The sequence below is a fragment of the Bison bison genome, unplaced genomic scaffold, assembly GCF_000754665.1.
Source record: "Bison bison bison isolate TAMUID 2011002044 unplaced genomic scaffold, Bison_UMD1.0 scf7180017864068, whole genome shotgun sequence".
Classification (NCBI taxonomy): Eukaryota; Metazoa; Chordata; class Mammalia; order Artiodactyla; family Bovidae; genus Bison; species Bison bison.
The window spans coordinates 6130161-6146247 of record NW_011494640.1 but is presented as its reverse complement, the minus strand read 5'-3'; the positions used below and the strand labels follow the sequence as shown (position 1 = coordinate 6146247).

General features: G+C 43.2%; 1 protein-coding gene across 1 annotated transcript in view; it reads right to left on the bottom strand.

The window, feature by feature from the left end:
• DNER (delta/notch-like EGF repeat containing) overlaps positions 1–16087 on the bottom strand; it is a 290628-nt gene that overhangs the window by 17113 nt on the left and 257428 nt on the right. Inside the window, exon 11 of the mRNA XM_010837101.1 lies at positions 7638–7769. Coding sequence (XP_010835403.1) covers positions 7638–7769 — 132 coding nt within the window. The remainder of the gene's footprint in view (positions 1–7637; positions 7770–16087) is intronic.

Sequence of the window (16087 nt, the reverse complement as noted above, 5' to 3'; positions counted from 1 at the left end):
CAAGGAAACCCAACCAGTCCATTCTAAAGGAGATCAGTCCTGGGTGTTCTTTGGAAGGAATGATGCTAAAGCTGAAACTCCAGCACTTTGGCCACCTCATGCAAAGAGTTGACTCATTGGAAAAGACTCTGATGCTGGGAGGGATTGGGGGCAGGAGGAGAAGGGGACGACAGAGGATGAGATGGCTGGATGGCATCACTGACTCGATGGACATGAGTTTGAGTGAACTCCTGGAGTTGGTGATGGACAGGGAGGCCTGGCGTGCTGCAATTCAGGGGTCGCAGAGTCGGACACGACTGAGTGACTGAACTGAACTAAACTGAACTGAAAAATGTCTTTTAGGTAGATGTCACTTAGATAGCTGGAGAATTTTGGAACTATCTATTGCCTAGGATAACTGTGAGGAGGGATTTCAAATTTCTTTATATTTTCTGTAGCTAAAAGTTAGCTTGACAACCAAAGTAGTCAATGAGACTGGGAAAAGTGAACACCCTTGTTAACCTTCAGAAGAGGCAGGAGGGGAGGGAACAGAAGGCAGAGCTTGAATCCCTCATAGTGATCCTATTACTGAACAAGTATCAGTAAGCAACTACTATGTACTATATGGACTGATGCTGAAGTGCCAATACTTTAGTCACCTAATTCAAAGAGCCAGCTCATTGGAAAAGACCCCGATGCTGGGAAAGATTGAGGGCAAGAGCAGAAGGGGCAGGCAGACAATGAGATAGTTAAACAGCATCACTGACTCAATGGTCATGAGTTTGAGCAAACTCTGGGAGATGGCAAAGGACAGGAAAGCCTGGCGTGCTGCAACCCATGGGGTCACAAAGAGTCAGACACGACTTAGGGACTGAACAACAACAGCATGTACTATGTGCCAGGCCTCATGCTGGATGCCTGGGATAAGGAGCAAGGCAAAACTTAGAGAATAGCGTGCACATGGATCCCCTAGTCTTTTCAGAGATGTGGAAGCGAAAGCATGCTAAGCCACGAGGGACCAAGGCGACAGTGCCTCGGGAGGGGACAAAAGCTGTGCCATCTAACTGGGAAATGAGGAGAGCTTTCATGGTGGGGTGCACAGCAAGCAAGGCTCTAAGGGGGAGTACATATTAGCAGGGGATGGAGGGGGCAGAAGGGAAGGCTGACCCAGGCAAAGGCCTGGGAGGAGTGGAGAGCAGAGTGAGGGACTGGAAGGAGGACGGGGTGGCTGCTTGCCCGCAGGTAGCGAAGCGGAGAGTGGCCGAGTGAGGAGGGGGCACCTCCCCTCAGTGCAGGGGCAGTCCTGCAGCTTCCACCAGGCGATAGCATGGCCTTTGGTCTTTAGTCATTAATGTATTTCAATAGCAGCTTGCTGTGAAAAGGATGGAAACAATGGTGGGAAGGAGGGTCTGAGGGATTTAGATTTGCATCTTTGAAAAGATGCCCCTTCCATTTACAACCTCATAGATGAACTGGAGGACATTCTGCTGAGTGAAACAGACCAGACACAGAAAGATAAATATTGTATGATGTCAGTTACATGCGCAACATAAAGGAAAAAAACCCAAAGTGGAATGGTAGTTACTAGAGGCTGGAGTGGGAGGTAGGTGACGGAAGGAAGGAAGAAACAAAAAAAAAGGGAGAAAGGAAGAAAACAAGAAGGAAGGAAAGTAGGTAGTTGACTGCCAGGGGCCAGGGGAGGAAGTATGGGGAGTTACTGTTTTGCAAGATGAAAAGAGTTCTGAAGAAGGATGATGGTGATGGTTGCAAGACCACATCTAGCCACAATTGCTCCCCAGAGGTCAGTGGTGTTCAAAGTATTTAATAAAGTAATTATGGATTAAGTGGGATTTGCAAATCAACCTCAGACCCCAACACCATTGCTGCCAAGAGGAGAAGTTTTATTTGCAAAGAGTCAATTTATAAATAAACACTTGTGAAAAATCCAAGGACCCCTTCATTTGACTATTCCATTTTTGAGAATTTATCCTACTAATACTCTGATATTCTCACAAAAGTAAATACATATATAAGAATTTTTACTCTACTATTCTTTTTAATACCAAAAACTTGAAAAGTTATTTGTCAATCAACAGGGGTCTTATTAAATAAATTATAGAGCATTTAAGAAACATTGTGTGATGTTAAAAATTGAGGAAAATATGTACTAAGTCAATATGGATAAGCATTCAAGATATATTAAGGATAAATGCAAGATGCTGAACAGTGTGTATGAAAGTGAAAGTGTTAGTTGCTCGGTCGTGTCTGACTCTTTGCAACCAAATGGACTGTAGCCCACCAGGCTCCCTTGTCCATGGAATTCTCCAGGCAAGAAGACTGGAGTGGGTTGCCATTTCCTTTTCCAGGGGAACTTTCTGACCCAGGGATTGAACCCAGGTCTCCTGCATTTCAGGCAGATTCTTTACCATCTGAGCTACCATAAAATGGGATTTATACAGTGACTAAAATTATCTGAAGGAATCCATAATAAATGCATAACACTTGTTACCTTTGGGGAGTGAAGTGGGGGTGTATTGATGGGGAGGAAGATTAATTCATTTTATTTTGTTTTCTTATTGCAGTATAGTTGATTTACAATGCTGTGCTAGTTCCAGGTGTACAGCACCATGAACAGGCTCCTCTGTCCATGGGATTTCCCAGGCAAGAATAATGGAGGGGATTGCCATTTCCTTTTCTGGGGGATCTTCCCAACCCAGGGATCAAACCCACATCTCCTCTATTGGCAGGTAGATTCTTCAGCCACTAGGGAAGCCCATATATAGTAGTGTATATATGTTAATCCTAAACCAGTTTTGTTTTTTAAGAATCCTAGTTTATAAAAATGGGAACCAAAGAACTGAATCTATCTGTACAATAAAGACTGCTCATATTACTGTTTGATGGGTTTCTTTAACCATTATTAAATTCCATGCATTTGGGGACAAGGAAGCCCCAGACATCCAACCTTGCTCTTTGCCTGGGCACCTGGAGCTGCCTGAGCGAAGTCTTATACAGCGACTCCCATCACATATGAGGATCGACCCTTGGATAATGATATCCTGAAGGCAAGGGCTGCTTCATTAACCTTTATATTCTGGGCACTATGCATGACTGAACAACAACAACAATGTTGCGACTGAACAACAACGATGCCTGACCCTTGACAATAGGAGGCCCTGGATTATTCACTAAATGCATAAATCCAAGATACCCTGTTCCCCTACTTCTCAACCGCAGAATGTTATTAAATCAATGGCTTAACAATAGGTTCAACTGCTCAATATACGTTGCTGTTGTTGTTGTTGTTTAGTGTTGTTGTTCAGTCACTAAGTCGTGTCCAACTCTTTGCAACCCCATGGACTGCAGCACTCCAGGCTTCTCTGTTCTTCACTATCTCCTGGAGTTAACTCAAATTCATTTCCGTTGAGTTGGTGATGCTATGCAACCATCTCATCCTCTGCTGCCCTCTCCTTTTGCCCTCGATCTTTCCCAGAATCAGGGTCTTTTCCAACGGGTCAGATCTTTGTATCAAGTGGCCAAAGTATTGGAACTTCAGCTTTAGCATCAGTCCTTCCAACGAATATTCAGGGTTGATTTCCTTTAGGATTGACTCGGTGTATACAACTGGCCGATTCTCAATCAGCAGGACTGTCTGTAACTCTAACAGCACCATTGTTCTCCTTCTGAGAGTTCCTGTTGAGATTTACCAACCTGACCTTGTATCTTTCAGGCACCCTCCTCCTGGTTTCCAGCCAATTCAGAAAATCACAGATGTTCCAGGTTAGAAAGAAACTCAGAGACCATGGGTTCCATGGCTCATAGAGGACTAGAGACCTCATATCATCTCTGCCCACTCATGGCCCAAACTTTCCTTTCATTCCTGGCCCTTAGATCTGTTCTTTTGATTCAGGTCCATTTATCTCAGCACTGGTCACTAGCTCCACCTGTGTGTCATCACAAATCTTACACATTCATTCTCCATTCTTACAGTCAGGTCAAGGATGGAAGCAACCAACACTGAGATGTGACGGAACCTTATCTGTGTTAACATTTATTTTTAACACCTTTGACTGAATGGAGAGGTGCAAGTGAGACCATCAAATGGAAAGTGCTATTCTGGGAGAACAGGGAACCCTGTGTGTACTGGGATGTGCCCAACACATCCACAGACTCAGAGTGGCCTGTGCTCTGGGCATATATCATCTAAAAACACGATTGTCAAAGGCAAGTCCTCGCCAGCTGGCTCAAGGTATAAGAGCTACAGTACCATAGAAAGAAACAGAAAAGGCAACTAGCATCTATTTAAGTGTCTACTGCTGCACACCAGAGATCTGCACAAAGGATCCTTAATTTTAATCCTCCCAGCAACTTTTCTATCACCATTTTACAAGTGAGAAAGATGAGGCTGAGATATAGTTATTTGTCCAGGTCACAGAGCTAGAATATGATGTCACTAGAACATGAAGTCACCTTTCATCCTGATTATTCCATCCATGTATATCTTTTGCCTATAATATCATCACCAGAAAGAAGTAAAATTTAGATTTTTTTTTTAATAATGATACAATTTTACTTCAAAACTTCTCAAGGGCATCCTTTGTGTTTCTGAGTTCTTATCCATACTCTCCTCTCCTATATATTTATTTTCACAACTAGAAATTTAAAATTATACATAGATCTGCCATGCTGCTGCTGCTGCTGCTGCTAAGTCACTTCAGTTGTGTCCAACTCTGTGCGACCCCGTAGATGGCAGCCCACCAGGCTCCTCTGTCTCTGGGATTCTCCAGACAAGAACACTGGAGTGGGTTGCCATTTCCTGCTCCAATGCATGAAAGTGAAAAGTGAAAGTGAAGTCGCTCAGTCATGTCCTGCGGGGAGCGAGCTCCGCCCCTGGCAAAGGTCATGAGGAAGGAGGCTTGGCACACGCAAAGGCGGGATCGAGCCTCAGGAGTCTCCCTGGAAATTCTTGAGCAATCTACCCCCAAAACCAGAGTCTGCCTACTTTCTGCTTTGTGCTTTCACCTACACCTCTGACTTTACGGGGGGCTGTCCCCCACTACCTCTCTGAAAAAAGAGTTAGCTTACAGCTCCAGTTAATAATTCCTGGGTGTGACAGTGTTTCAACCTACAAACTCCCTTGGAAGTCCTCTAGCCTGCCTGAATAGGTTTTTCCGGCCACATGTGATTGCTCAGAGCCTCCAAACTGAGAGGCATGAGATGTTCTAAACTGTCTAAATACAGATTCCTTTGAGCAGTTAAAAGATTGATTAGAAATTGTATTGGTGAAGGGATTTTCACTTGTTGGGCCAATGTGCTGCTAAGTCTCCATATCCCCTACCTGCTGTGTCCCTGGCAGTGTATTGATTAATATAATTGGTGTAAATAGTAGCTTTAATGTTTGTAACCTGGGACCCTTGAGTTAATTCTTTTTCTTGTTATAGCCCACCACACCTTTGCTCTGTAGGAATGCAACTTTATCTAATGCTTTTTGGAGGCTGGCGCCTGACTTTAGAATAATCACCTTTAGAGAAAAAGGCCTCCAGGCCAGAAGATGATGCAAATCACCTAAACTTTTGCATATGATAAGTTTGCAGGAAGAAAGCCTGGCTTACTGCATGACTCTACCCCTTCCCCCATTATCCTCTATGCATAACTTAAGGTATAAAAACTACTTTGGAAAATAAAGTGTGGGCCTTGTTCACCGAAACTTGGTCTCACCATGTCGTTCTTTCTCTTACCTTCTGGCTGAATTATTTCAGCCTCTGTTCTCCACTGAATTTCCTCACTGAGCTATCCTCATTCTATTACTCTTTATATCCTTAATTAACGTTTAATTAAGCAATTGTTTCCTGATCTTCGCCTATGCCGTCTCTCCTTCGAATACCCTGGATCAGCCGGGGCTGGTCCCTGGCAATGTCCAACTCTTCGTGACCCCATGGACTGCAGCCTACCAGGCTCTTCCATCCATGGGATTTTCCAGGCAAGAGTACTGGAGTGGGTTGCCATTTCCTTCTCCAAGATCTGCCATGAGGCATGAAATTTGTCATTTCACAGAATTACCAAATTTTAGAATGAAAATGGGTCCCATTTTCATAAGTACTCTGAATAAGTACTTATGTACTTATCAGTACTGGATAAGTATTCTGAGGCTCAGCATAACTAACACAAGAAGTGCCACAGCCAGGGCGAGAACCAAGGTCCTGCTGGCCCAAATCTGGGATCCTTTCCTCTAACACATCTCACTGCTGCTGCTGCTGCTAAGTCGCTTCAGTCGTGTCCGACTCTGTGTGACCCCATAGATGGCAGCCCACCAGGCTCCCCCATCCCTGGGATTCTCCAGGCAAGAATACTGGAGTGGGTTGCCATTTCCTTCATCCTGGACCTACTTTAGTTTTAATACCCTGCATTGAATCATAGCCCTTAGCATTTGTACCACTGGAATCTCTTTCCTTCCCTTTCCTCAACAACAGAATGTTTCTCACCTATTGTGACCAAGGATCCCTAAGACCATTCTGTATATGGGTATTTGAAAAGATTGAGGATGAGTATTTGAAAAGATTGAAGGGGGAGTCCTAAAAAGAATTCATCTCTTCCTCTCTCAAGCCCTGAGCCAAGATGAGAGACAAAGAGTGAGTAGCTAGGAACGCAAATACCTTTACTGGCCAAGTTGATGCTAAAGAATATGGTCCATATTTGTGGATAAAAAGGTTTCCGGATACTGACCACACCCCCACTTCAGACACACACAAAGAATTAGCAGACAAGCCTGCGCTGAACCACCAGTGAGGGGTCTGTTCTTGAAACACTACAACCTGGAGGAGAAGTGGCAGCAGGCAGGCCAGCCCAGGAGGGAGACTGACATACAGGGCTATGTCTACATAACTACCTCTTTCCAAACTCACATAGCAGAGTCTTTGCCTGATGAAGAGGAGGCGAGAAGGCCCTGGAGAAATATGCAAACTCAACTACCCTGCCTAATTTAAATGAGAAGAAAAACACCATTCAAAGTTGAGTTTTTAGTGATTGACAAAATAACAACAATCCAATTCCAGTGCAGTTCTCATTTTCACTTCGATCCTAGAAGCTACCAGACTTTCATATGAACATATATAGTCCTAATTCTGACACTGTCGAACTTCTGTGCGTCCATCTGTAGAGAACACCTCGCTCTAAGCAGCTCAAAGTGTTTTTCAGGTTTTGTGTGATGCCCATCCTCCCTGGACTTCTCTCCGGGCAACTGATGGAACCTAATACATTTGAAGACACAAATGCGAAGTGAATTTACATTCTTTGTGTGTGTGTGTGTGCTTTTAATTTATGCTTTCAACACAAAGATTCTCTTTTTGGATCGGATTCTAATGTTTCTCTGCTAAGCACATTTTTGGCTGTCTTGCAGCCGTGAACTCGGGATGACATCGGCACATTCTCATCCCAATGGGAAGGCTGGATTCAGGCTCAGAAATGATGGGGAGCAGCATAAAGCAGTGAGCAAAAATATTTAACCAGGACCCAGGAAGCACAGGGGGCTCAGGGTAACACTCTGGGCCTTACTGCCTCTTCTAAGAGTGACGTGGGGCTGGCTGGACAGTCAGCCTCTTCTTCTCATTGAATCAAAGTGGAATGGAAAATCACAGGGGCTGAGCTGCAGGAATACTCACGGATTTCACAGTTTGCTCCCACCCAGCCATGTGGGCAGTGGCAGGTGTAACCATTGGGCTGGTCCAGGCAGGGGCCGGCGTGATGGCAGGGGGTACTGTCACATTCATTGATGTCGATGTCACACTCTTCCCCTAAGGAGATAAAGGAAAGCAGCAGTGAGCCAGCTAGCTGTCCCAGTGGCTCTGACCCCTGTCACTTCTCTGGCTCAGCAAAGATCTAAGGCTAGGTTCAAGCTCTCCATGGACTTCCCAGGTGGCGCCAGTAGTAAAGAACCCACCTGCCAATGCAGGAGACATAAGAGATGTGGGTTTGATCCCTGAGTTGGGAAGATCCCCTGGAGGAGGGTAGGGCAACCCACTCCAGTATTTTTGCCTGGAGAATCCCATGGACAGAAGAGCCTGGTGGGCTACAGTTCATAGGGTCGCACAGAGTTGGACACTACTGATGTGACTGAGCACATGTGCTCGCCTGCATTGCAGCCCAACTGGCTGTTTGCATAAAGTTGCAGAAGTCTCCCAGAATTCCATACAAGACATCCTTTACTCAAGTAAAACTTAAAAAAGGAAAAGAAATGGTGCCAGTAAAAAGAATCTCCTTTAATCTATCAAATTCATGATCTGAAGCTGATTCCCATGTCTGAATAATCCTTTCATGGTTTATGGGAGAAACAAACCTGGGTTCCTGATTTTATTAAAGAAATCATTTTGTTTTAGACGGAATCAGCTGGATCTTCTTATTTGTTTTTCTGAAGCTCTGGAAAGCCAAAAAACTCACAGTTTATGATTTTTGGGGGAGCCAAGTATTTGAATGTGCATGTCTGGACATCTGACTATTTTCTGGATAATTCTAGGGTGCAGCTGCGTGCCTAGCCTGAGTCAGTAATACAAATGCAATCTCCTTTCCAAACCCCGGGATATGCTTCAGGGAGAGCATCAAGCCCACCTAAGGAAAGACAGCTGTGATCTCTCGGGGGAGCCCAGGCTTTAACCCATCTTCCCTGGGAACAGTGCCCGAGGGGAGCTCACCACTGCTTGGGTCCATCCATAATGAAAATTGTGACCTGGGCTCCTCACGTTGCCACTCCCAACATCTGGGGGCATCCTTGCCCCTCTCAGAGAAAGCCTGGTTTAAACTAACAAGCCAGAACGGGGGCTGATGTCACTGTGGTCAAAAGGCCAACTCACAAGCAATAGCTTGTTATTAGAAGTTACCAATATGAAGCCATCTCTGTGTGATTTAAAGCCAAACTATGAGTCAACACTAAATGAGTACACGTCTAAAAGAGGTGACATCAGGACCGAATACAGGATACTTCAGATTGAGGTAGTCACTTACAAGTTTGAAAATGAGAAAAGCCAAGCTCTTTTTAGAAACCTCTTGCTATCTTTTCTCAAAAAACATTTTATTTTGTATTGAAGTATAGCCGATTAACAATGCTGTGACAGTTTCAGGTGGATAGCAAAGGGACTCACCCATACATACACGTATATCCATTCTTTCCCAAACTCCCCTCCCATCCAGATTGACACACAACATTGCACAGAATTCCTTGTGCTGTATATATAGTAGGTTCCTGTTGGTTATTCATTTTAAACATAGCAGTGTGTACATGTCAATCCCAAGCTCCCTAAATATACCTCCATTTGTTGAGATAAATGAAAAAGGTGACATTAAAAAAAAAATCTCTGAGCACTGCTATCATCATAATTAAAGCAAAGGATCAAAATCAAATATTTTGTCAATCTTCAAAGGCAATGTCTCAGCATGTATTTGGGTAATTGCTTCCAGGCTTATTTAATTGGTGTTAAAGTGCTTTTCTATCTGCCACGGGTTTACCTTGCATTTATAAAACCACCATATGTCACTCACAGACCATTTTAGAGGCAGAATCTCAAACCAAAATAGTTCATGTCTGTTTCATTTCACACTTTTTTCACACCTGGCATCTATTTTTAAAGTAAAATCTGTCAAATGAAACATTTACTACGTCCAGGTCCTACTAGGTTGATTATAATTCAGCAGTGTCTAAGTGAATTTGTTTCCTGCAATAAATAGTCATTTATGTCAATAGGAAAGACATGAAATTGATTGCCTCTTACTAACCTATTTCAAAGGTTGTCTTGCTATGAATGGGGCAATCACTCTGACTGGAAAAGCACATAGACTAAACTATTACAAATGGCATTACTTGGTATAGACTAGTTGAAGAGACATATAAACAAGAACGTGCTGAGAAACAATAAAAGGATGAAATCAAAGGCCCTGACGAATATACACATTAGTACTGCTTTCCATCCATTTAGCAAGACAAGCTTAATTGAGGTATTTATTAAACAATAGCTCTTTCCCCGGCTATCTGATTACAGCAAATTCTGAAATAAGATGTTTGGCCACCTTTGCACCAATGGCTACAGAAATGACCTGACTTCTCCCTACTTCCACAGCCTGAAAGTGAGTGTCAGTCGATCAGTCCTGTCCAATGACCCCATGGTCTGTAACCCACCAGGGCCCTCTGTCTGTGGGATTCTCCATGAGAGAACACTGGAATGGTTTCTAGCCTAGCAAAACTCAAAAGCCCACTCTGCTCCAGAAGTTTAACATCAGTGTCAGACCCTTCTAATCCCCTAAGTTCTGGGCAGTCCTAGAGCTGTCAGTCCAGTCCCGCTCAGATCCAGAGCTTTCCTGGGGAGATAAATGCCAAGTGCAGGTCCAGAGCAGCCCTAATGCATGTCTTGGCTCTTGGAGCTCCAAGTGGCTCTAAAATAGTTGAGAAAAGTCCAAGATCCTCAGATTTATCTCTTCTTGGCACTCACTAATTTGGAAGGACTTGGTAGGAAGAGAGAATGGCAGGGGAAAATAGGGTCAACTTATTCTACAGACATTTATCAACTCTCTAAGACCCAGGAACCAGAGAGCCAGGACCCAGAGAGAATTCCAAACCTGTCCCAATCTGGTTTCCATCACCACCGTGTTCTTAGAGCTATATTTGGGGTTCAGTGACAGTTTCGGAGAAGGCGATGGCACCCCACTCCAGTACTCTTGCCTGGAAAATCCCATGGATGGAGGAGCCTGGTAGGCTGCAGTCCATGGGGTCACTAAGAGTCAGACACGACTGAGTGACTTCACTTTCACTTTTCACTTTCATGCATCAGAGAAGGAAATGGCAACCCACTCCAGTGTTCTTGCCTGGAGAATCCCAGGGACGGGGGAGCCTGGTGGGCTGCCGTCTATGGGGTCGCACAGAGTCGGACATGACTGAAGCGACTTAGCAGCAGCAGCAGCAGACATTAGTTTATGATAAAGCTCCATGCCAGTCAGGAGCCCAAATAGCCAGCAGCTATTTCCACAGCATAGGTACTCAGGAAGAATCTCAGAGCAGTTCACAGTTCAAAGATACCTTTAGATTGACTCCACTGGCCTATTTTACATGAACATGCCAACATTCCTACTTGAATTGTTATCCCTTAATTGCTACACCTGATGTCTTCATAGTGTTGCATGCTTGGGGTAGGAATATGTGGTGATTCTGATGGTGGAGCCACTCAAGGAAAATTTCACGCAGGAGAAATTCAAAGATGACTGCTCTTTTTGCCTTAGAGTAATAATGCACTTTGTTATTAGTCTTATGCAAAGTATGTGAAGATTTATTACAAATAATGGGCTTCCCAGGGTGGTGCTGGTGGTTAAGAATCCGCCTGCCAATACAGGAGACACAAGAGACATGGGTTAGATCCCTGGGTCTGGAAGATGCCCTGGAGGAGGGCATGGCACCCTGCTCCAGTATTCTTGCCTGGAGAATTCCATGGGCAGAGGAGCCTGGTAGGCTACGGTCCATGGGGCCACAAAGAGTCAGACATGACTGAGCAACTGAGCACATAGGGAGTAAATTGGGTTTCATTCATGTTTCTTTGTATTAGGAGTACTATATTTTTATGTACATTTCAACACCTCCCCATTTGATCTCCAAGCAATATGCATTCTAACTTATTTTAGTAGAAGAGTCTTCAGTACATTATATCATCTTTCTCTACTCGTAGTTTACTTAATAAATCTTTATGCTTTTGCTGCCTTGAGCCAGATTACTTTTTTCTTGAGTTGCTTACTTTTTTTATTTGAGTGGGGAAAATCAATTACTTTTAAATCATCATTGTGCTTGAATAACATTTGCAAAGAGAATATGAAATGAAATTTCTACTTGACTAAGGCTGGAAATCAGAGCCTGAGCTTTAAATCTTTTCCAATTGCTTTTCAATCTACTACTTTATAAGAGGCAATCTGTATAGTAGGTATTACTTTTGCTAGTATTTATGCAAATTTACAAGTGTATTATTTAATTCTGTATGCTTCCCTTGGATAAATTAAAATGAGAAAGATAAGTATTCAAAAGTCACTGCTGTCAGTAAATCCCTGGGTTAATAGAGCCTCCACTGAATGATATCAATGAAAGTTATTATAATCATAATATCTAGTATTATAAAATTTCAGCCTACTATGTGCCAGGCACTGGAATGGGTGCTTTAACTATAACTCCTTCATACTTGCTGCTGCTAAGTCACTTCAGTCGTGTTCGACTCTGTGCGACCCCATAGACAGCAGCCCACCAGGCTCCCCTGCCCCTGGGATTCTCCAGGCAAGAACACTGGAATGGGTTGCCATTTTCTTCTCCAATGCATGAAAGTGAAAAGTGAAAGTGAAGTCGCTCAGTCGTGTCTGACTCTTAGCAAGCCCATGGACTGCAGCCTACCAGGCTCCTCTGCCCATGGAATTTTCCAGGCAAGAGTACTGGAGTGGGGTGCCATTGCCTTCTCCACCTTCATACTTTACAAGCATTTTATTTCAGATGAAATGAATCTAAATAATTACTTGGAACTTCTACAATGATGGAGTAACTGGAACCTGACTTGCCTTCCCACTGTAAATAATTAAACAAGTGAACAAAACATATACATATATGTTTTAAAAACCTTTAAAACATTAGACAACAGGCAGTGCCTAACTGATTGCTGAGAGAGAGAAAGAAAACAGCCGAGTACCAACACCATCCTGGCTTTCTGCCTGGAACCAATTTAGAACACAGTGGTTTTGCTGAACTGAGGGGCATAATTGGAATTTGGAGCAGCTCAGCCTTCACAGGTGGTACTAGTGGTAAAGAACCCACTTGCCAATGCAGGAGGCATACGAGACATGGGTTCAACTCCTAGGCTGGGAGATCCCCTGGAGAAGCGCATGGCAACCCACTCCAGTATTCTTGCCTGGAGAATCCCATGGCCAGAGGAGCCTGGTGGGCTACAGCCCACAGGGTCACAAAGAGTTGGACATGACTGAAAGGACTTAGCACACAGGTAGAGAGTCCCTTGGACGGCAACGAGATCCAATCAGTCCATCCTAAAGTCCATCAGTCCTGGGTGTTCATTGGTAAGACTAATGTTGAAGCTGAAACTCCAATACTTTGGCCACCTGATGTGAAGAGCTGACTCATTTGAAAAGACCCTGATGCTGGGAAAGATTGAGGGCAGGAGGAGAAGGGGACGACAGAGGATGAGATGGTTGGATGGTATCACCGACTCAATGGACATGGGTTTGGTTGAACTCCGGGAGTTGGTGATGGACAGGGAGGCCTGGCGTGCTGTGGTTCATGGGGTCGCAAGGAGTCGGACACAACTGAGCGACTGAACTGACTGAGCTATCATTTGTAGGACAGACCACCATAGAAGATAGAGCCGCATAGTAAAGGAGCACCCGAGATGCGATGCACCCCTTGAGTTTGTTGTTGAGTACCGTGCCTGAGTCGGTTGGAACGCCACAGGCAGAGCAAAGCGGGGGAAAGATGGACACTGCCCACAGCTCACAGAGGACTGGGAAGTATTTAAACTTTCACAAGTTGGAATACACATTTCACTGGCCTCCCCGCCACCCTCGGCCTGGGCATTCACAGAGGAAAAGGTCACATCTAAGTAGCAGGATAGAATTATCTCTACTGTAAATGCTACTAGAGTTTCACCTTCCAAAATACAAAACAAACCTTGAAAGAAGCAATCAGGTCAGCAAGTAACTTACCTACTTACCACAAAGAAGGCCTGCACTTTTTAAAGAAATTCAATTACTCAAAAACTTAACTCACAATGACCAGCAGTCAGACAAAAAAATACCAGATATGCAAAAAAAGCAGGAATATGGGATCCATACCCAGAAGGAAAGTCAGTCAAAATTCAGAGATCCAGAAATATAACAGATGATGGTGAATAAATAAGAAATTTGTTGAAAATGTGAAGGGAAATAATGGGGAAGATGAGGATAAAAATGGAAGATATAAAAAAAAAAGTGAATGGAACTTCTAAATATAAAAATGTCAAAGACAATATTAATAAAAAGAGAAAACTACAAATATGCCTCATGAATATGGGCACAAAAATTCTGAACAAAATATTAAAGGACAGGATTCAGCTATATAGAAAAGAATTGTACACTATGACAAAATGGTGTTTATTCCAGAGAGACAAGAAATTAATTCAATATTTGAGAATCAATCAATATAATCCATCATATTAATAGGTTAAAGAAGAAAAATCATATGATAACATCAATTGATGCAGAAAAAGCATTTGGAAAAATTCAATAGCTATTCATAACTAAAGTTACCAGCAAAGAAGGATTAGAGAGTAACTGCCTCAACTTGATAGAAATAAATCTAAAAAATCTATAGCTAACATAGTGATAAAGAATCCACCTGCCAATCCAAGAGACATGGGTTTGATCTCTGGGTCAAGAAGATCCCCTGAAGAAGGAAATGGCAACCCATTCCAGTATTCTTGCCTGGGAAATTCCATGGGCAGTGGAGCCGGGCAGGCTTCAGTCCATGGGGCTACAAAGAGTTGGACATGACTGAGTGATGGAGCATGCACGGTAATAAAGTTGGAGTTGTAATGGCAGAGGAATGGAGACATAGATCAATGAAACAGAAGGGAGAATTCACACAAATATGGCCAACTGATTTCTGACAAAGGTTTAGAAGCAGTTCTATTTAGGAAAGGCAGCCTTTTCAAAACATGGTGCTTGAGAACTGTACTTCTATACGAAAAATAAAAGCAAGCCCTCTAGTTGGAAGATGCCAGAAAAGAATGCAGACTGTGAAGAAAATAATCCAAGAGTATTTACCAATGCATGACACAAAGCTCACTGAGGGGTGAGGGGCAGTGCTGACCTGAGTAACCTTGCAATGGGCAGAGTTGGTAGGACCAAAGGCAAAAGGAGCCGGACACCAGCACTGTACTCTCTAGCGTCCCACAAGGACACAAGTTTAAGAACTCTGAGTCCAGGTTCGATGCACGATACTGGATGCTTGGGGCTAGTGCACTGGGACGACCCAGAGGGATGGTATGGGGAGGGAGGAGGGAGGAGGGTTCAGGATGGGGAACACATGTATACCTGTGGTGGATTCATTTTGATATTTGGCAAAACTAATACAATTATGTAAAGTTTAAAAATAAAATAAAATTTTAAAAAAATAAATAAAAAATTAAAAATAAATAAATAAGTAAAGTGATATGAGATAAAAAAAAAAAAAAAAGAACTCTGATACTGCTCTACATGAACACAGGAATTAAACAAGTAAAACAACGTTGGATGGTACTAGCTAGGAATCTTGCTGTTGGTGTGGGAATTTCCAGATAAACAAGAGAGAAGACTGGAATGATCCATGTAGTAATGGAGTAGAGTTGGAGAAATTAGTGTAAATTCATGCTTAGCTTAATTCAGATATAGATGGCTATGCAAAACTCAGCAGTGGCCACAGGACTGGAAAAGGTCAGTTTTCATTCCAATCCCAAAGAAAGGCAATGCCAAAGAATGCTCAAACTACTGCACAATTGCATTCATCTCACACGCTAGTAAAGAGATGCTCAAAATTCTCCAAGCCAGGCTTCAGCAATACATGAACCGTGAACTTCCAGATATTCAAGCTGGTTTTAGAAAAGGCAGAGGAACCAGAGATCAAATTGCCAACATCCGCTGGATCATCAAAAAAGCAAGAGAGTTCCAGAAAAACATCTATTTCTGCTTTATTGACTATGCCAAAGCCTTTGACTGTATGGATCACAATAAACTGTGGAAAATTCTGAAGAAGATGGGAATACCAGACCATATGACCTGCCTCTTGAGAAACCTGTATGCAGGTCAGGAAGCAACAGTTAGAACTGGACATGGAACAACAGACTGTTGTTCCAACAGACTGTTTCTAATAGGAAAAGGAGTATGTCAAGGCTGTATATTGTCACCTTGCTTATTTAACTTCTATGCAGAGTACATCATGAGAAACGCTGGGCTGAAAGAAGCACAAGCTGGAATCAAGATTGCCGGGAGAAATATCAATAACCTCAGATACGCAGATGATACCACCCTTATGGCAGAAAGTGAAGAAGAACTAAAGAGCCTCTTGATGAAAGTGAAAGAG